The 20,282-nt window shown below is 49.6% G+C and overlaps 2 protein-coding genes across 4 annotated transcripts in view; one reads left to right on the top strand and one right to left on the bottom strand.

Annotated features, from left to right (window-relative positions):
- UNC45B (unc-45 myosin chaperone B) overlaps window positions 1-10,137 on the bottom strand; it is a 27,766-nt gene extending 17,629 nt beyond the window's left edge. Inside the window, exons 1-8 of one of the 2 annotated variants that reach the window (XM_080922352.1) lie at window positions 10,014-10,137; window positions 8,749-8,916; window positions 8,273-8,309; window positions 7,435-7,610; window positions 5,766-5,855; window positions 3,758-3,925; window positions 3,066-3,234; window positions 1,505-1,675 (exon numbers count right to left, since the gene is read on the bottom strand). In XM_080922352.1, the coding sequence (XP_080778478.1) occupies window positions 1,505-1,675; window positions 3,066-3,234; window positions 3,758-3,925; window positions 5,766-5,855; window positions 7,435-7,610; window positions 8,273-8,309; window positions 8,749-8,916 (979 nt within the window). In that variant the 5' untranslated portion in view covers window positions 10,014-10,137. Of the gene's footprint in view, window positions 1-1,504; window positions 1,676-3,065; window positions 3,235-3,757; window positions 3,926-5,765; window positions 5,856-7,434; window positions 7,611-8,272; window positions 8,310-8,748; window positions 8,917-9,236; window positions 9,368-10,013 lie in introns of those variants that run through there. The other variant, XM_080922351.1, reaches the window with a different exon arrangement.
- On the top strand, window positions 10,094-20,282 carry NLE1 (notchless homolog 1). Of its 2 annotated transcripts, XM_080922354.1 has the most exons (14): window positions 10,094-10,229; window positions 12,191-12,428; window positions 12,534-12,677; window positions 13,669-13,886; window positions 14,890-14,969; window positions 15,705-15,781; window positions 15,910-16,007; window positions 16,304-16,496; window positions 16,919-17,054; window positions 17,164-17,210; window positions 17,809-18,011; window positions 19,178-19,337; window positions 19,414-19,484; window positions 20,003-20,282. In XM_080922354.1, the coding sequence occupies exons 2-14, from the start codon at window positions 12,411-12,413 to the stop codon at window positions 20,013-20,015; spliced, it is 1,458 nt and encodes a 485-aa protein (XP_080778480.1). In that variant the 5' UTR covers window positions 10,094-10,229; window positions 12,191-12,410; the 3' UTR covers window positions 20,016-20,282. The 2 variants fall into 2 exon arrangements, with proteins under 2 accessions (XP_080778480.1, XP_080778479.1); XM_080922353.1 differs by lacking the exon at window positions 10,094-10,229 and having other exon boundaries at window positions 11,120-12,428.

Here is a 20,282-nt window from a genome sequence, read left to right as displayed (position 1 = left end):
AAGATGGCTTCCACTGCAGATGGTCCCAGCTTTCCCCCATCCTCTGCCCAGCATGCCTCCAAACAGGCCCTTGGAATCCCCTTGTCAGGCTGATAATGTGTGAGAATGGTTCACAGAACTCAGAAGAATGGTTTTCTTACTACACCATCAGTTCATAGAAAGGATGAGGCAGGAAGGGCTGGATGTGGGAGAGATGCAGGATGAGGGATACAGAAAGGGTGTGGGGCTCCAGAGTCCATGTGCTGCCAGCCCAGAGACCGTTCATGTCCATCGCCCACAAAGCTCTGAGCCTCCTCAGTTAGGAGTGGGTTTGTATTTTGCTGTGTTGAAATAGAAGCTTCATGATGTAGACATGACTATTTATGTCACTGTCTGTTAGTGACGACCTCAGTCTCACCCTGAGGTGGGGGTGGGAGACTCAGCTGAGAAGAGTAGGAAGTTCCCAGTCTCCAATCACATGGCTAGCTTCCATGAAACCTACTTATATTCCTCTCAAGCTTTGCACGGGCACCCGGGCACTAGTCTCATCAGCTTAAAAGATGCTTAGTGAAAATCACGACAGTTGTAGGAGTTATGTCCCAGGAGAGTGCAGAAGCCAAACACATAGTTACTAAGTCACAAACTCACACACAAAAAGGGTTCAGTAAGGTAGGGCCCCATGAACCAACCCAGACACTGAAGCTTGGCTTGCAAAGATGCCCCACAATGCACCTGCTCCACACACCCTGAATTCACCTCTGACATTTTCCTCCCATCCTGCCCATGACTCCCTCCCACTTCTCACCTCTTAGAACACTCAGGACCTCCCTTTTATAAGCCAAGAGATTACTTTGCTTTGATTCCCCTCCCAGAACCTTCGCTGTCCCTGTCTGAGTTACACACATACTTCATGCTGTGGCTTTGCACTGGCCTCCCTGGTACTTTTAAATCCACTTGGTTTTCATCTGAGAGCTATTCCACCTAGTGCCTTCCAACCAAGGAAGATAATAAGAAATGGTCCCACACACATACATTCCCCACCTTCTCCATCCTTTAAACCACATATTTGATCCTACTGCAGAGAAGACAGAGGCCAATGCTGTTCAGCTTTCAGAATATATACAGGGATCAGAACAGGGCTAGGGGAGTATGACAGTGGTCCTCAGGCACCTGGGTCAAGTGTTAAAGTCTAAGCATGTGCACTGTGCTGGATGGGTGCATGGGGACTGCGTGGTTGGCAGTCCTGTTTGTTACAAACACTTAATCCTGCCTTTTAGATCTATCCAATGTTTTAGGGTACTAACCACTTCCTGGGTATATTCTTGCCCTTAATTCAGAGCCTTGACCTACCAGCTTCAAGAGACCCTGGGGGAATCCTACTACACAATGCCTGCCATCCCCTGCAGCTGGCACTGAAGATACTCTTCAGACAACATCCTCCTATTCTTTCTACAGAGATGAGTATCTATTTGAGCCTACCACACTGGCATGGCTGAATCCCAAGCCCCTTCATCCCCCATCTCACCGTTATCTACAACATAGATGGTGCGTGAATTGTCATGAATAGACAGGTCCTTCCTGGGAACGTTCTTATTGAGCAGGTTCAGTGCCTGGTCTCTGCCCTGCCCAGACACCTTCTTACTGACCAGCATGTCCAGCAGGTGGCTGGTGATCTGTTTCAGGTCCTTCTTGGTATCTGAAGAAGAGCAAATAGAGACCAGAGAAAATCTCACACGGAGAAGACTAAGAATGGCAGAAATGTCTAAAAGGATTCTGGAAGGCCTGAAGCCCGTTTTCCGAGTGTTAGCAGTTCAAATATGAAACATCTTCCTGCACAAGTGCTTATCGGTTAATGGTGCTATTTTTAGGAGTTCCAGAAACTCTAGGAGGTGGGATCTGATTGAAAAAAGTCACTCAGGGCAGATGTTTTTTGTTCCAGGCGGTACCTCCCATTTCTCTCCTTCCTTTCTTTTTTCCTTCCTTCCTTTCTTCCTTCCTTCCTTCTTTCTTTATTTTCCTCCTCCTCCTCTTTCCCTTCTTCTTCCTCTTCCCTCTCCCCCTCCTCTTCCTATTCACCATGGGGTAAGAAGCCTCCTCCTATGCCTGCTTCCACAACATTCTATCTGATACTCAGCCCAAGTGCATGATTTCAAGCAACCGCTGGATAAGCCCTCTGAGCATTCAAGCAAAATAGATCCTTCCTGAAGCTATTGTCTGGTTTCAGGGTCCTGGTTACACAAAAGTAACAGGTACCGAGGACACGTGCATTTCCCACGACAGTGTTGTCTATCTCACACATCTTTCCCACAAAAGCAAAGAAATCCCCAGACAACAGCCCCAAGGGTCACTCTGGCCACTGAACATTGTCCCACCCAACACCCCCTTTATCTTCAAACAGCTCCTGTTCTTGGAAAGCCCCTTATTTCCAGGTAATGACTGACTGGCAGTGATATTTTGTATGGTTTTAATAAACTTTGTTTTGTTTTTCAAGACAGGGTTTCTCTGTGTAGTCATGGCCATCCTGGAACTTGTACTGTAGACCAGGCTGGCCTTGAACTCAGAGATCCTCCTGCATCTGCTTCCCAAGTGCTGGGGTTAAAGGTGTGCACCACCACCCAGCTCAGATTTCCAATTTTTAAATTGATATTTATGCGAATATATTTACATGGTTAAGAAGAGACAGGAGGGACCCATTGGATTGTCTGAATGAGTACAGAGTTTTGTTTAGGAGACTATTTTTCTTCCTTGCAGATTTCTGTTTCTTTCCAAATCTCCCTAGTGAGCTCCTATTACACTGTGATAAAATATGAATAACCTACATTTACCATTTTAACTGTTTTTAAGCACAAAATTGAGTGGCACTAAACATAGTCACACTGCTATGAGCCATCACTACCGCAGCACCTTCCAGGCTGGAAACCGGACAACCCTGTACTCAGTGGCTTGTGCCGCTTCCATTTCTATCGCCCCAGCACACATACTAAAATCGAACCAGGCCACCCGTGCTCACGGGAATTGCCAATGTTTGGTGGTGGCTGGCTCTGTCTTGGAGTCCACATGAACCAGAATGGAGGAATATCTCCTACCTAGAATCAAGGCCTCCTCCTTCCCGTGATGCTCTCTCTTGTCCTCCCCAGACAGGGAGTCAATGATGACCTGGAGCAGGTTGCAGACAGCCAGGGACATCTCTTCATTCTCCAGGGCCATGAGGCTGCAGATTCTGTCTATGCGGACTGCGTGCAGGATGGCTGTGGCCTAGACCCCAGCAGGGACAGAGTCAGCAACCCTCCCTTCTCATCAGTTTGGCATCCGGGTTAAGAAGTGGGGGTGGTGACTGTCCTACCCAAATCATGCTACGGGGGAAGTGGGGCCCACAGGCTGGGAATGAAACCTCCTCCGGAGACTCTGAGCTATGCTGGAGTCCTGGGGGCACCGAGTCCATGCCTGTGGCAGAACCTCAGTGAGATGTAAGTGTAGAAGACACACTGAATTCAACTGCTGAATATGGAGAAATATGCATTACAAAGCTTTTGCATTCACTTCTTTCGTACTCAACTTCCAACACATCTGCTTAGTCAAGCCCACTTCCAGCTTGCAGGGAAAGGGCTTGGAGCACTCCTGAGCCCTGATTCACATAAACCAGGCTGGGAGGCAAGAGGCCCTTGAGGCTCTGTCTCAAGTTCTAATTATGCCAACCACAACCCCGACCATGTGCCACTCTCTGCTTCCTTGGCCCGGCTGCCATCCACACCACCTATCCCAAGCCCTGGCCCCTCACCCTAGCTCTGTGGCCGCTGCACATGCCAGACAGGGTCCGCACAGCAGCTAGCACCAGCTCAGGCCGCTTAGTATCCATAAGCTGCAACAGCAGGGTCACTCCATTGCTCTGGAAGATCCTCTCAGCCCCTGCTTCTTCACGGCCCAGGACAATGAGGTTGTTGGCGGCCTGAGGGAGAAACAACGGAGGGTGTCAGGAAGCCAGAGGGAGGCTTTGACCATGAACCCAGTGCAGGAGCTGGTTCACGGACTGTAAGACTGTATCGTCAGAATGCTGGTCCCTTCCTGGTTGCCTGCAGAAAATAGTCTCCCCTCTGCTGCCTGTAGGGTCAAGATGTAGAACTAACTCTCAGCTCCTTCCCTGGTGCCACATCTGTCTGCCACTGCCGTGTTTCTTACCATGATGATAATGGACTAAACATCTGAAACTGAAAGCCAGTCCTAATGAAATGCTTTTCCTTTGTAAGAGTTGCCTTAGTCATGGTGTCTCTTCACAGCAATGGAAATCCTAACAAAGACTGTGGGTACGTGGCTGAGACGTCAGGCAAATGTGGCCTGCGCATTGCTATAAGCTTAGGGCTTTGTGCTGTTCCAAACAAAGCTGCTTTATCCATGACAACTCGCTGGGTCCTCAGAGAAGTTGTAAAGTACATTTTTTGTATCATGTGAATTCATTGGCCACAGAAAGAATACACCACCCTTCCTCAGGCATCATCACCCAAGTTCTGACAAAAATAAATGTTCTCTTGAAGACGGGAAAGAAACATGAAACAGATCAGACATTTTGGTTGAGATAACTGTTACCAGTGCATATTTTAATATTTTTTAATGTGTCAGCGTGATCCCTTTGCAGTGTTTCTGAGTGAAACGAAGCATTGTTTGAATGTGTCAGTATTTTGGGGGGATCAAAACTATAGTGAGGCAAGTTAGATATTCCTTGTAGGTACAAAACTTAAGGAGGCAACAAAAAGCCCAATATTCAGATAAGTAATGTTTAATTAAATACTTTTTAATCAAAACAAAAGCCAAAATTTCAATAAACAAAATATCTGATTTTAAACAAAGATGCCATCTGACCCTGCTGTTCAATTCGCCACAATGGCTTCACCCCTCTCTTGGCCCTTCTTATGGTTAATGCCAGTTTCTTTCTTTTTTTCTTTTTCTTTTTTTCTTTTCCTCTTTAAGTTCTATTTTTTATAATTTATTTATTATGGGGGGAGGTGCATAGATTAAAGATACCTTACAGAACTTGGGTCTCTTCTTCCACCATGGGAATCGAACTCAGGCTGTTAAACTTGACAAGAGACACCTCTATCCTCTGGCCATCTCAATGGCCATGCCAGGTACCCAAACTAGCCTCAGAGGCCTCAAGTAGCAGAGGCTAGCCTTGAACACCTGCTCCTCTTACCTCCACATTCTACATGTTGGGATTAAAGACATATGCTTGACTCAGACTTAACACCTTTTGATCTCTGGGAGGTATAAAGTCTCTCTACAGACACTCTCCTCTTCCTCTTTTGTGGAACTATAGAAAATTAAAATGCCAAAGAACAGAAGCAAATGGAGCTCTCTGGTGGGACGCTGCAAGGTGAGCGTGCTCTGTGGCTATGCTGCCCGTCTTGCTTGTACCTGTGGCTTCAGCACACTTAAAGTTTGTTCAGTGGAGCCTGGGAACACATTTCCTATTTATTTCACATTTTTCTTTGTTTTATTTTGGTCTTTCTGTGTAACCGAGGCTGGCCTTGAACTCATGATCAATCCAGCTGAGGTCTCAGATAGGCTTCACTCTGCCTGGGTGTTTTCACTCCACTATTTGTATGTATACACTATACAAAACATGCATGTGTAACTATGACCATACCTGGCTGTTGTAGTACCGTTTTCTAATATTAAAGAGGAGTGGAGCCAAGGTTTCTCTGTAGTCATGGTTACCGCCCTCTAAAGGAAGCCTTTAAGGGGAACCGCGTAGAGAGAGCGGCCTCTGCTGGCAAGAATGACGCATCACTCACCTTCTCCCGCTTATCAGCCTCGCTGTTTTCGTTCAGAAGGATTTCAAACATCGTCTGTACCCTGGAGTCTGTAGAAAACTGCACACGGAGCTGAGGAGAGAGAGCCCTAAGTGAAGCAGGAGGCTGGCGCACACCTATTCTTCATATATTCAACTCAGAAAATAGATCTACTCTGGACCCTAGGGCATCCGTTCAGAGCGGGGAGGGGGTGAGATATCTCAGCTGGTAAAGGCTTTTATAGAGCAAGACCTGAGACCTAAGTTGATTCGCAAAACCCTCAAAGGTGGGCAGAGAAAACCAACCTCCACCTACTCTGACCCCACATCCCCCTCATAATAATAATTAGTGATGATGGTGATGCTAATAATGATAATTTTAACGTTAACTGAATGACCACTTTATACCAGGCACTGTTCTAGATGCCACAGACAGAAACATGTACAAGGAGCAGGGATAGTGCCCCATGCCTTTAATCCCAGTACTCAGGAAGCAGAGGCAGGCAGATCTCTGTGAGTTCAAGGCCAGCCTAGTCTACCCAGTGAGCTCCAGGACAGCCAGAGCTACATAGAGTGACCCTTTCCCAAAGAAGAATCTCATAAGCAATCAACCATTAGACATTTAATTGGCGATAAAGTAGAAATTTGTCTCCAGGCTAATAAGCCAGAAGTAGATTTCGAGCACCTCATCAGTTGAGTGGACCACTCTGAACCGTTCTTTTCTTTCTTTTTATTGGATATTTTCTTTACTTACATTTCAAATGTCATCACCTTTCCTGGTTTCTCCTCCAGAACTCCCCTATCCCATCTCCTCTCCCCCTGCCTCTATGAGAGTGCTCCCACCCACCCACGCACTCCCTCCCACTTCCCCGCCCTGGCATTCCCCTACACTGAGGCAACAAGCCTTCACAGGACCGAGAGCCTCTCCTCCTCTTCCTAAGGTGGTCTAGGTGGTCATCTGGTCAGCTCCCTCCGTGCCTCCTGCAGCTGAGAACTGCGGCTCCTCTGCCTGCTCGTCTGGGCTCATCTGTTTCTGTGGGCAGGTTCCTCCTTCACTCACCCCTTCTCTCATCTCCCCCTTTTTACGTCCCCCCCTCCCTGCACTGCATCGTGACCTGGCCCAGCCACACAGGATGTCTTGGAGCAGAGGGCTCAGTGAGCTCCCACTCTCCTGCTTTTACGGGAGAAAGCCTACGTGTCTGGTCAACCAGAAAGTAACCAGTATCTGAGCCAGGGGAGGATTTGGGGCTTCTCCTCCCAGGCTCGGGCTCCCCACGCCTTTGTCTGTCTACTCTGAAAAGATCTCACGTTCCCACCGACTCTGACCCTCTATCCCCCATTGGTCTTCCTGACTCCCAAGGATTTCTGGCTACCTTTGTCCCCCTAGAGTCATAATGGACACTCAGTAGGTGATTGTAATTCCTTTTCAAAGCTTCCATGTGAAACATAAAAGAAAGGTAGCCATGAGTAGATTGTACCCTCACTACAGCTCTCTCCATGGGTGGACATACTTGCCTAGCTGTTCCATGGAGGCTACCCATGCTCTGTGCTGTCTCTGGATCATAGCTGAAAAGGCTTGGCTCACTCTGTCCTTCCATCTTAACCTCCTTAGCCCTTCTCCCCATAAGAATGGAATGGAAGCGGCCGAGGTTCTCTGGAAGGGCCCGGTGTACCTGCTCCTGGATGCTGGTGTTAAGCCTCCGCAGGGTCTCCTGGAAGTTCTGGTTCCTTGGCTCCAGAGTAGCACAACGCTGCACATCCTTGAATGCCTGGTCCAACTTGCCAAGATGCTCAAGTGCCTGGCATCGGCGATACAATGCTTTGATGTCAGCAGAGTTGATGTCAATGGCTGCAGATGGGGACAGGCAGATCCTCAGGGGGCTGGGCTACAAGACAGATCTCCCTGTTCTCCTGCCCAGAAAGTCTTAAGGTTGGCAGAAAGTTTAAAGTCCTCTCCCCTTTTCTCCCTTCCCACAACACTTCCCAACTTCCATTTGATTCCCAATGCTCCCCATCAGAGTTCCAGCTTGCTGATGCTTGTATATCCCCAGAAATGTGGTGCTCTCCTCCTTCCTGAGGCAGCCAGGCAACTTCATCAAAAAAATCTTTTACAGTCGGATGGTTGTGGTAGAAGGTTTTAATCCCAGCACTTGGGAGGTAGAGGCTGACTGACCTCTGTGAGTTCAAGGCCAGCCTGGTCTACAGAGCTAGTTCTAGGACAGCCCCCCCCCCCAAAAAAACACCCAACTTTCCCTATCCCTACCCAATTCCTCCCTGTACTTTTTTGTCCTTTGATCCTAAGTCTGTCCCGGAAGCTCCCGTGGTGAAACTAAACCTTTCTTATCCCCCCCTGAGAGCTGTCTTCCCTGGGCTACACACTGCCAGATGTTTTGTTTCTTTCTCTAGCTGTTTCTTGACCTTCAGAACCCAGAGACTATCATAGCACCTAATAACAATGGAAGTCAGATCCAAACCCCTGTGCAGCTGTGCTGGGTAAAGTGTGGAGCTCACCTCTGGAAGCATCTGAAGCTGCCTGGGCATAGCTCTCCTGAGAAACAGGAAGAAACTCCATTAGTGAGGGCCCAGTGGAGATAACCAACCAGCTTTCCCTAAGTGAGGGGAGACCTTTCGGGGGAGAGGGGGTTGCTGCAGGTTATCAGAGGCTCAGGATGCACCCCTGTGCCTGGTACAGAAAAGTACAGGCTTTAGTGTCAGGGCAGCTCTGGTTTAAATGCCAGCTCCCCTGCCACCTGGGAAACCTTTGGTTTCTTGACTGTAATACAGGAATGAGAGCAATGGCTGCCACAGGGCTGTTCTGCAGAGGATTCTGTAGATTCCTGCTTCTCTAGAGCAGCGGCCCCGGGGAATAAGAGGCACATCTGCCACTTCAAGGGTGAGGATGATGGCAGCTCGCTTCCACAGTCCATCACAACTTTATCTCCAGCCTCAACTGCCCTCAGCCCACCCAAGCTGTTCTGTCGCCTGACCATTTTCAGGCCGCAGGCTGCCCGATTCCGATAGAGGGTGGCCAGCAGGGCCTTGTCCTTGGTCAGCTTCAGGGCCTGGCTGTAGCTCTTGGTGGCCGCCTTGTAGTCCTGGTGCTGAAAATGCTGGTTCCCTTCCTCCTTCAGTTGTGCCGCTTCAGCCTCTGCCATCTGTGGGGGATACCACCAGCCCTGCGTGGTCAGCCTTTTCCTGAATACCCAGGACAGGCCTTGGCCTGATAGCTAGAGAGAACCCCAGGTTTCCCTCTCCACAGTGTAGGGTGGAAACACTGCCTGGAAGGTAATTACTACAACACCCCTAAATCCACTGACACCCCCCCACAGGACATTGATATTTGATGGAGCTTGACTCCCAATGAAAGGGTTGTCAGAGCCCCTACGCTTCCCTCTCTGTCTCTTTCAACCAAAGCAGGCCTGCAGGCCAGAAAGTTCTCGGGCCTTCTCCTTGCCCCGTCTCCCACCCTACTCACGGTCTCCCAGAGATGCCTCCTTCTAGGTGTTGCTCCGGAGCCCTGCAGTCCACCTCAGACAGCTTCCGTCTGCTGCTCCCAGCCCCCGCCCTGCAGGCTTTATCACCCCAGCCAGTGACTCCAGACTATATTTGGCCACAGGGGCAGGTGCTCCTGGAAGCTGTCATTGATACAGGGCCCTCCCCCTGCCTGGACTGGACGTCTATGCCCACGTGAAGGGGCTGACTACCCTCTGGACCTCAAACACCTCGCTCAGGCAGTCCTGCATGACTTTAGACTCATACCTCAAAGTGTGGGAGAAAGATCCAGAAGAGACAGGGATATCCCTTGGAGACGTGCCCTACCTAGGCAAAGTTATAATACCCCTTCCCACCTCTGTCTCCAGATAAACAACCCTCCCCCCACTGCCACCACTCCTGCTATTTTGGGAGCAGAGTGACAGCTGAGGGGCTGATAGACTTGGACACACAGCAGCTGCCCAGGTCCCTCTGGAGACTTCCAGAAGGGACTCTCTGGAGGGAGGAGGAGAGCAGAACAGAAGAAGATCCCTTCGCTTCTCTTCATACTTGCTCACAGCACCTGGGCTTGCTAACTCAGTGTGAATGAGTGGGTTGCTGTTTGGGCGTGTTTGTCTCCCATCCCTGTCTTCGTTGATGAACATACTCAGTCCCCCCGTCTGGCTGTAACTTCCTTGGATACTGGCTCCCTTCATCTGGATTAGATTTCACTCTCCTAAGTCAGACCTGGAATCCCCTGAGCTCAAGGACTATAACCCACCTTCCTTTGATCCAGATCCCTCCCAGGACAAGAAGAGGCTCCTCTTCAAAAGTGGCCATCACCTGGTGGATGGGTGTCTCTGGGAGCTGGCATTGCTTGCTTCTCTTCAACCAACCTTAAAAGGCTGTTCTCACAGAGAGTCAGAACTCTCCTGTCCTTCAGTGTCTGCTCCAGGAGGTCAAGGTTGCTGTTTGAGAACTTCTACTGCCATCCCAGGTACAGAGCCTGGCAGACAGTGTTCTGTGTTTTTTTTTTTTTTATGAATGAATGAATGAATGAGTGGAGAGATAGATGGGTCATCATTCTTATTCTTTGCTCTCCTTATTTTATTCTCCCCATACTTCCAATATATTTTAAAACACACCTGAAAGATACTGAAGAGAAGCCACATACAGGGACACCCACAGTAGCTTCAGCAAGTATCACTGTGATTTTAGAATATGGATATATGCTCTTTTGCGCTCTTGCAACCCTGCTCTCTCTCTTGCTCCCCCCTTACCCCTCCTCTTCCCCTTCCCTTCCCCCCTCTCTCTCCACATGCTCATGGCCAGCCCCTACTCCTCTACTCCCCTACTCTATTCCTCTCTTCTCTCTCTCTCTCTCTCTCTCTCTCTCTCTCTCTCTCTGCCTCTACTACCCTCTTAACTCTCCCATGACTTGAATGAACTCTATTCTGTACTAAAAAAAAAAAGAAAAGAAAAGAATATGGATATGCAACTATGTTACCTTAGACAGGTCCCGCTGCCCTTGAACAAAAGGCCTAGTCCTAACACACAAGCTTGCTTGTTTCTTGGTTCGCTGCCCTTTGTCTTCCAAGCTTGCTTCAGACAGGCTTTAGACTCCTAGACTTAGTGATTCCCCTGCCTCAGCCACCTCTACAGCTGGAACCAGAGGTGTGTGCCACCATGTCCATCCTAACACTCGGTTTTTGAATGGTGGTGGGTGAGTGGGTGAGTGGATAGATGGATTCTCTGCTTTCATGGGATGGATCCTAAGCCCAGAGCCTCACTTGGGGTCCAAGCAATGAGGTACGTGACAACGGATCTCACTTCTAGCAGAGAAGCTTTGGTTCTGTGGTGTTTGGATCAAGGGATCCTATGTTCAGTTCCTGATTTAGTAATTCAGTCCACAAGCATTTCTCCTGTGTCTCCTGTATATGGGGGGGGGGGTCCATGGATGATAGTGAGGAATACCAGAAAGGAAGAAAGACGGCCCTAGGAAAGGCTTCCCTAAGTAATTGAATTAATCTATGCCAAGTTCCGAGAACACTATCTGGTAAAGAATAGAGGCTCAATTCATTTTTTCATATGAATGAATGTACGCACGTAGGAATTTATTTAATATTTAAGCCAAGAGGTGAACAATGTGAAGAAGGCCAGAAGTTAGAGTCCCTCGAAGATGGAGTCATTGCCCTCAGAAGAGGAAAAACTTCCAAATAGCACAAGGTCCCTGCTACCCTGCTAGCCTTCTTTGGCTTTTATTAGGATTTTTTTTTTTTTTTTTGGGGGGGGGTTTGGCTGGTGTTTGTTGTTTGTTTGTTTGAAACAGGGTTTTCTTTTGTAGACCTTGGATGTCCTGGAACTTGCTCTGCAGACCAGGTTGGCTTTAAGCTTAGAGATATATCTGCCTGTCTCTGTGTCTTGAGAGCCTGGATCAAAGGCATGCACTACCACGTCCAGTTTTACCACTTCCTTATAGGCACTGTATTCTTTGTACTTAAACATAAGGAGAGCAGAGACTCAAATCTGTCTGTAACAGTTCCAGACAGAATAAATTACCTATGAAAAAGCAGGTACAGGAGAGGGCCACACCTTGAAAGAGCTCAGAAAAATGCCAAGACAGCTGGGCACAGTGGCCTATGCTACGATCCCAGCAGCCCATCCTGGGAGACACAGACAAGAGGGTTATGGAGTTCTGGAGTTCACGGTCTACTTAGACTACACACCCTTAGCCTATCTCAATACAAAAAATACATACATACATACATATATCATACACACACACACACACACACACACACACACACAGTAAAACCTGCAAACCCACCCATAAATAAATAAAGTTTCTGTCTCACCCAATAGTTTCCTGGCACCCCTGCTGCCTGGACCCCGGAGGTCTCAACCTCCACCATCTCCCGCCTCTGTAAGCTAGGTGGGCAAATCAATTAACTTCTCTAGGTTTTGGCTACTAAAATTGACCAGCGTTGCTGTTGGGGAAAGTGTGAAAGAATCCATCCTGCAAGGGATAATGTAGAGGGCATGGATTGGCAAGCCGGGCCTCTAGAGCGGCCTGACTCCTCCGAACACGAGAGGGCGCTGTGGCCAGCGTCTGCCCCGCACAACATGGACACGACGCTCCATCTTTGCGCCTCGGTTCTCCTCCACGTGGGGACGCAGGATGGCGGCGACCGTGGAGGTAAGTGTACGCGCACGGGGCGGGGACGCAGAGGTCTCCGCGTGGGGGTCCCGAGGCCGGAGGGAAGCAGAGGGCGACTGACAGCCTCCGGGCTTGCTTCTGCAGGACGAGGCGGCGGCAGGGGACGTGCAGCGGCTGCTCGTGCAGTTCCAGGATGAGGGCGGCCAGCTGCTGGGCTCCCCGTTCGACGTGCCCGTGGACATCACGCCGGACAAGCTGCAGCTCGTGTGCAACGCGCTGCTGGCCCAGGTGAGCACTCTTAAACGATGCCGCGGTGTTCCGGGGACTCAACCTGCACACCGACATTGTTGGTGGCGTGGGTCGGCCCCAGGAAAAATATTCTCCATGCCAACTCATCTGCAGACAGGCTGTGTTTTGAACTCATCGGATGCAGTATTTCCATGACTCCATGTCACAGCCCAGCATAAGCACCCTCATTTTACAGACACGTCCAGAGGGGTTAAATTAGTCGCATGGTGGTATGCCGTAGTTGGGATTGAGCATCGGAGGCCAGATCAGATGGATTTAACCAGACTCAAAACCTGTGCTCTTCATCTGCCTGTCAGTGTCACTAATGGGGTGGAGTGGCAGGTTTACAGTGCAGCTGCTGGACCTTCCTGCTCTTACCTTAGTCTATAATTTTAACCAGCCCAGCACAATGTTGGTGGTTCCCGACATATGGGGCTGTGTATTGACTCTCATCTAAGACCCTAAAAATACCAAAGACCTGAATTAGTCTTCAGGGTTAGGGCTTTGAGCTAATTACTTATTTGCAGTAGGCTTTTTTTTTTTTTTAATCCATCAAGTGGAGATATTAATGTCTACTTTCAAGGGGTGTGAGATGCAGATAAAAGGCTCCAAAATTCTGTGAGTGGCCTTGGATTTCCTTCTCAGTGTTATAAAAAATAAATAAATAAATAAGTCTTGTTCTCTAGGCATGGTGGTGCACTTCTTTTAATCCCAGCATTCAGGAGGCAGAGGCAGTCAGATTGCTGTGAGTTTGAGGCCAGCTTGGACTACAAAGAGAGTTTTAAGACATCAAGGGCTACACAGAGAAACCCTATGTAGAAAAACAAAACAAACGAACGAACAAGTCATACTCAGTTGGGAACAGTAAGTGCATCCCAAGCAAGAAGGCTGGAAGAGAGCCTCTTCCCCCCACAGCTCAGTGGGGAGCTGGCTCCCCCCACCCCATCCTTCTGTAGCAGAGTTCCATTTACTCCGTTGTTCTTGCCCTTAGGAGGAGCCCCTGCCCCTTGCTTTCTATGTCCACGATGCTGAGATTGTATCCTCGCTGGGGAAGACACTGGAGTCCCAGTCTGTGGAGACAGAGAAAATCATAGACATCATCTACCAGCCTCAAGCTGTCTTCAGGGTCCGCGCCGTGACACGGTGCACTAGCTCATTGGAGGGTCACAGCGAAGCCGTCATTTCTGTGGCCTTCAGCCCCACGGGAAAGTAAGGACATTGGCAGAATTGTTGGGATGTGGAGGTTTATCCTCTGAAGGGTGGAGAGGACCCTCCTGGGTTATTATTCATGGGGTCTTAGGCTGCTTGTCATAGACTCGGGCTCAGAAGAGCCTATCTTGGTCATCTGAAGATTTAAGCTATTCCTTTCCAAACTGTTACATAAACAAGTCAGAGTTCCGCATCTGTTACTTCCCTATGAAAATGAATAATTTCTTACAGTACTCTAAGAACATGAACAGTGGTGGTAGTACACACCTTTAATCTCAGCACTCAGGAAGCAGAGGCAGGCGGATCTCTGTGAGTTCGAGGCCAGCCTCATCTAAATAGTGAGTTCCAAGACAGCCAGGACTATATAGAGAAACCCCGCCTTAAACAACAGAAGAATATGAAGAGCTTCAAAAGTTTTTCTAGAAATTTCCAAGGAAGTAGAGACTAGGTAGGCAGGTCTTTGTGAGTTCTAAGCCAGCCTGTTCTACAGAACAAGTTCCAGGTCTGCCAGGGCTACCCAGAAAAACCCCATCTTTAAGGGGAAAAAAAAAGTGGAGATGGGCTAGAGAGATGGCTCAGGGGTTAAGAGCACTGGCTGCTCTCCCAGAAGACCTGAGTTCAATTCCCAGCACCCACATAACAGCTCACAACCATCTGTAACTCAGATCTCCAGGGATCAACATGCACATGTTGAACAGACACACGTGTAGGCAGAATACATGTTCACATAAAATAATAGTTAAAAAATATTAAAAACACATATAAAGTGGATGAATGGATAGATGGATGGATAGATGGATGGATGGAGCTGTTGCTGCTGGAAAGGAAGAAGAGAGAAGTGGCCTCCTAGGGTCTTTTCCTTGGTGGCATTAGTATCCTGTTTCTCTTGAGGGAATGGAGAGTCTGTTCCCAGAAGATGGTTGATAGGCAGCAGGAATACACATGTGTAGTGTCACAGGGTGGGCCCCACCACTGCAGCAGTCAAATGGCCTCTCTTCCCCAGGTACCTGGCCAGTGGTTCCGGAGACACCACTGTGCGCTTCTGGGATCTCAGCACTGAGACACCGCATTTCACATGCAAAGGTCAGTCAATATGCCTTTAACCACTTAAAGAACTCTTACTGCATGCTAAGTGGTTAGCTTGGTAGCTCCTGGTAGGGCTCAGAAGAGTCCAACTCATTAGCAGCCTGTTCACAGCTCCCTGTTCCTTGAGGCCGGTCAGCAGATACTGGACCAAGTGTGAGGTATGGGGTAGGGCTGAACAATTGGTTGTAGGGACTGCCTGACTTAAAGTCAGCCCCTGCCTCAGAGGTTCCCAGACATTAGCATAGATCAGAATCCTGGAGATCTTGTTGAAATCAAGCCAGTCCCTAACTATTCCCCACACCCACACCCTGGACTCCCCAGAGCTTTTGTTTCAGCAGATCTAGGGTGGGGCCGGAGTACTTTTCTAAGAAGTTCTAGGTCTGGAGACCACCTCATAGAGAAGTCCAATACATGGCATACTCCTTACCTAAACTTTAGTTTTTGCATCTGGAAACTGAGGGTAATTCTTTCCATCCTAGAGCTGATGTAAAGAGGGATGGTACGAATGGAAACATTTCATACCATGTCAGGTACAGAATTGACTAGGAAGTGGCAGTGTTCTCTGCAGTTAGTAAGCTTCAGTGGCAGCATTTGGTTGTGTTCTCCCTCACCTCCTTTAGTTCACTTCCTCTTGACAGTTGGTTAAGGGGGTTTGTGGTGTACCATGCGCTGCTAGGCACTGGCTCGAGACAAAGTGAATGGAGCTCCTTTCTCCCTCCCCTGCTTTCTTAGGACACCGGCACTGGGTCCTTAGCATATCCTGGTCCCCAGATGGCAGGAAATTGGCCTCAGGCTGCAAGAATGGCCAGGTAGGTAACATCGGGATAAGGGGACAGAGAATGACTGCAGGGATCTTTAGAAGGATGTGTTGGGTCAGCTGGGAGATCCTTGGCGGGACAGGTCACAGAAAGTTACCTTATGAGCTTCTGTCCTTCAGATTCTCCTGTGGGACCCAAGCACAGGGATGCAGGTGGGCAGGGCCCTCACTGGCCACAGCAAGTGGATCACAGGCCTAAGCTGGGAACCCCTTCACATGTAAGTGACACCAATCTGAGACACATGAGCTGGGATAAGCACTGTCCCCTCCTGCTCAGTACAGAGACTGGGGGTGGGGGGCATGAAAGAAGCATCCAGATGACAGCTTGGCCTACCATGGCCATATCCCCTGCTGCCTGAAGGAGGTGGCTTATGTCACCTGAGCACAGCCTTGCTATGTTGTCAGAAAGCTGTTAAGAGATTGTCCCCAGCCTCTTTGAGTCCAGAATGTGTCACAATATGGGCAGGCAGGTGCTGCCAGGTCACACCTGAGATCACATTTCCCCCTTCTCCAGGAACCCTGAGTGCCGCTACGTGGCCAGCAGCTCCAAAGATGGCAGTGTACGAGTCTGGGATACAACTGCAGGCCGCTGTGAACGCATCCTCACCGGGCACACCCAGTCAGTCACCTGCCTCCGATGGGGAGGAGATGGGCTTCTATATTCTGCTTCCCAGGATCGCACCATCAAAGTCTGGAGAGCTCATGACGTAAGGGCTGGGAGTATTCAGAAGCTAGTCTGATGGGTTGTGGGTGCCAGTGCCTTACTGGTTACAAACTTGTCAGAGAGTCTGGTGTTTCTAGAATTGTACCAGGAGCCCAGCCAGTGCTTAGAGAAGCAGCTCCGTGCAACGTCACCAGGGTTTTGGGTTTTTGTAGAGCCTGCTTGTTTGCCACACTTAAACCCATTTGACTAAGTAAACCCTTTTATTCCAATGTACTTCTCTGCCCTGAAGATGGGCTGGAGCTTCCAGGTGCAGTTTGATGAGATGATCTCGAATCGGTGATGAATTCTTAGGTTCCTGATTCTTGTCTCGTGTCACCCATCCAATGGTGGGGCATGGGGTGTGATCTCTCCCCTTGATGCTAGGTATGTCTCTGCCTGAGTCTGACCTGGCTTCTTCTTCCCTAGGGTGTGCTGTGCCGTACTCTTCAAGGTCATGGTCACTGGGTGAACACCATGGCACTTAGCACAGACTATGCCCTGCGCACAGGGGCCTTTGAGCCTGCCGAAGCCACAGTGAACGCCCAAGATCTGCAGGGGTCCTGTGAGTTAAGGGGGGAGCCAGCTGCCTGCAGTGGAGCCATTTCTCCTGCCTAGCGTGTGCATGTCTAATCAGTCTTGTTCTTTCTCTCTCTCTCCCCACACCTGCACAGTGAAGGAGCTGAAGGAGAGGGCATCGAGCCGCTACAACCTTGTGCGGGTGAGTCTGTGCCGCCAGCATGCAACCCCAGCTCTGGACTTGTCTGGTCACAGAAACTCCACAGTCACTCGGGCCTCTCTCCTAGCCCCACTTCAGTGTCTCTGTTTGAAAAAGTCGTTCTTGGCCGTGTCCTTCATAATCTTCAAATCTTAACTCACCAGGCATCATTTATATTGCATCTTATTTACTACCTTTGTCTCGTCTTTCCTTTGTTGTCTAAGGAGCACATTTGCATGGTCTGAGGTTCAAAAGATACAAAAAGATTTCGAAACATCTTCCATCTTTCGCAGTCTGGCATGGTTCCCTTGGGAAGGATCCGGGGCTGCCGATATCTGATAATCCATAGTATCATCATGCACAGACTGTGCATACACGAAGTACAACTCACATATGAAAGCCACGCCCTTTTAGCACCATTCTGTACCTTGTATCTTAGGACTCCTTCCACATACGTATAGAACCCCTCTCCTTGTGGGCTAGCCTGGTGTTTCGTGTAAGCTTGTGTCCCTGCCACGCCTTATCTCCGTAGTTCTGAGCTCGGTCACTGCTGCATAGCCAGTATCTGACCACATCCAACGCGGTGTGCTTTCTTGCCCAGGGCCAAGGCCCAGAGAGGCTGGTCTCTGGCTCAGACGACTTCACCTTATTCCTGTGGTCCCCAGCAGAGGACAAGAAGCCCCTGGCCCGGATGACAGGACACCAGGCCCTCATCAACCAGGTGCTCTTCTCTCCCGACTCGCGCATCGTGGCCAGTGCCTCCTTCGACAAGTCTGTCAAGCTGTGGGATGGCAGGACGGGCAAGTGAGTGGAGGGGTGAGGCTGGCCCTCATTAGCAGTAGGTTCAGCGTGAACTTGATGACACTTCTTGCTATCTGTGTGGCACTGGCTGGGTCTGATTTCCTTGGCCCACACTTCTGACACGTAGACCTCTCACCTCAGCACTGAATTGGGATTGGTAAAATGGGATGTGGAGAAGGTGAACAGTAGCTAGAAATGTGTCCACACACCCAGAGGATACTCCACACACCAGTGACACCAGTATCTTTGACAGAAAAGCAGAATGCAAGGGTTTAAAGAGGTACCATATATTGCTCTTGCAGAGGACCCAAGTTTGAGCCCCAGTACCCACATCAGGTAGTTCTCAACCACATGTAGTTCAAGTTCTTGGCCATGGGCCTTCACAGGCACCTGCAGTCATGAAGTTATTTAATAAAAATACCTCTGTGCTGGGCAGTAGTGGCTCACACCTTTAATCCCAGCACTTGGGAGGCAAAGGCAAGTGGATCTCTGAGTTCGAGGCTAGCCTGGTCTATAGAGCAAGTTCCAGGCTACACAGAGAAACCCTGCCCTGAAAAACAAACAAAAAATACATCTCTTTTGTTTAAAAATGCAAGTACAGACTCCAGTCTGACCTTGTGAATCAGTGTGATTCTGGTAAGGTCGCCTGATGATTGTGCTGTCGGCTAAGTCTAAGAGGCCCTGATATGAGGGGGTGTGGTCTGCCAGCCATGATTGGTGAAGGGGCATGGTGTGTGGGAAAAGAGAAGGGATGTCACTGGCTTTTTAGAGTGGTAATTCAGTAGAAAGCCAGGAAACTGAGTCTTAATGGCTTAAACCAGACATCACAGCTAGCCTATTAACTTGAAAGCTCCAGCTGGACCTGGCCCGCTGTGAACTCCACGACACCTGTCAACTGGCACCTGTTACGTTGGAGGACACCGGGCAGATGGGCTAAGCAGGTGGTGCATTGGACTTTCAGGCATTCAGAGTCATGTGGGTCTGGAGGCTTAGCAAGAGAGGAGCCTCAAACCCACTCAGCTGGAGAAGTTTCACAAAATAATGGCCAATAATGATCAAAACGGTCTAGCATGGGGCCCAGGCAATGCTAGCAGGTAGCCGAGGTGAGCGCCACTGTTGTGGATACATGTTGAAGATCTAATATCCATCACTGGCTTCCCCTGGCCCAGGTACCTAGCTTCCCTGCGTGGCCACGTGGCCGCTGTGTACCAGATTGCCTGGTCAGCTGACAGCCGATTACTGGTCAGCGGTAGCAGTGACAGCACGCTGAAGGTGTGGGATGTGAAGGCCCAGAAACTGGTCACAGACCTGCCTGGCCATGCCGATGAGGTAAGGCTCACTGCACGGAGGCTGCGGTTGGCCCTGGCCCTGAGCTCTTCACTGTCTGACCCCTTCCTCTGTTTAGGTATATGCTGTTGACTGGAGTCCAGACGGCCAGAGAGTAGCAAGCGGCGGGAAAGACAAGTGCCTCCGGATGTGAGTGGGGGCTGTGGTAGAAGCCAGGGTGTTCTGTTCTCCTGGCCCACATTGGCCAGTCCTTCTCTGCTCTTTGGCATGGAATTCAGAGGGACATTCTCGAGGCATGAGAGCCAGATTCTCCGTGGGAGGTAGAGATGGGGTTATGGGAGACTCTTGGAGAACCTGTAGGTCTCTATAATGCAACAGTTCATTGTTAAGGCGCCAGGCTTTGCAGTTGTGGGACCTGGGTTCAGATTCTGGTTCTTCGTGGCCATGCGCAGGCACAGCACCTTTCTAGACAGGAAGGTCACAGGTGAGGTGAACACTGACCTCTAAAGCACCATGCTTGTGACAGCACCTTGATGCTTGGTGGTGGGCACAGCAGGGTCACAGAGCAGGACTAAGAGAAGGAGAGGGGTCCTGGCTGAGGTATGTCATGGGAACACAGTTGAGTTGCAGAGCTAGAGCAGATGCCAGGCTCTTGACAGGGCTGTAGGCAGTGTGGATCCCTCCCATGCCTCTCCTTTCCCCTGCAGATGGAGAAGATGAATCTACAGCTTCCTGACCCCTACCTGGACTCAGGCTCTGCCTACCCTGCCAGAAACCAAGGAATGCACATGGCCACCTGCCCAGAACAGGTCTCCAGTGTGTGACAGTCAGGACATTACAACGTGGAGCTAAGCCATGGACACTTCCTGTCTGGTGCTAACAGCAGTGGGAGAGCCAGGCCTCTGGCTCCTGTCTCCTTTTCTAAGTGTCAGCTGTGCAGGCCCAGACCCTAGGCTATGTGGCCAAATAAATAACTTATATTTTTGT

This window comes from Micromys minutus (assembly GCF_963924665.1).
Source record: "Micromys minutus genome assembly, chromosome: 10".
In the NCBI taxonomy this organism is placed as follows: Eukaryota; Metazoa; Chordata; class Mammalia; order Rodentia; family Muridae; genus Micromys; species Micromys minutus.
The sequence above is the reverse complement of the archived record's forward strand: the minus strand, read 5'-3'. Positions and strand labels throughout refer to the sequence as shown.

Excerpts from the sequence above, each read along its gene's own strand:
- NLE1 (XM_080922354.1), top strand. Across the intron at positions 14,970-15,704 it reads ACCGCATTTCACATGCAAAG|GACACCGGCACTGGGTCCTT; the intron begins GTCAGTCAATAT and ends CTGCTTTCTTAG. Across the intron at positions 17,211-17,808 it reads GCCGCTACAACCTTGTGCGG|GGCCAAGGCCCAGAGAGGCT; the intron begins GTGAGTCTGTGC and ends TTTCTTGCCCAG.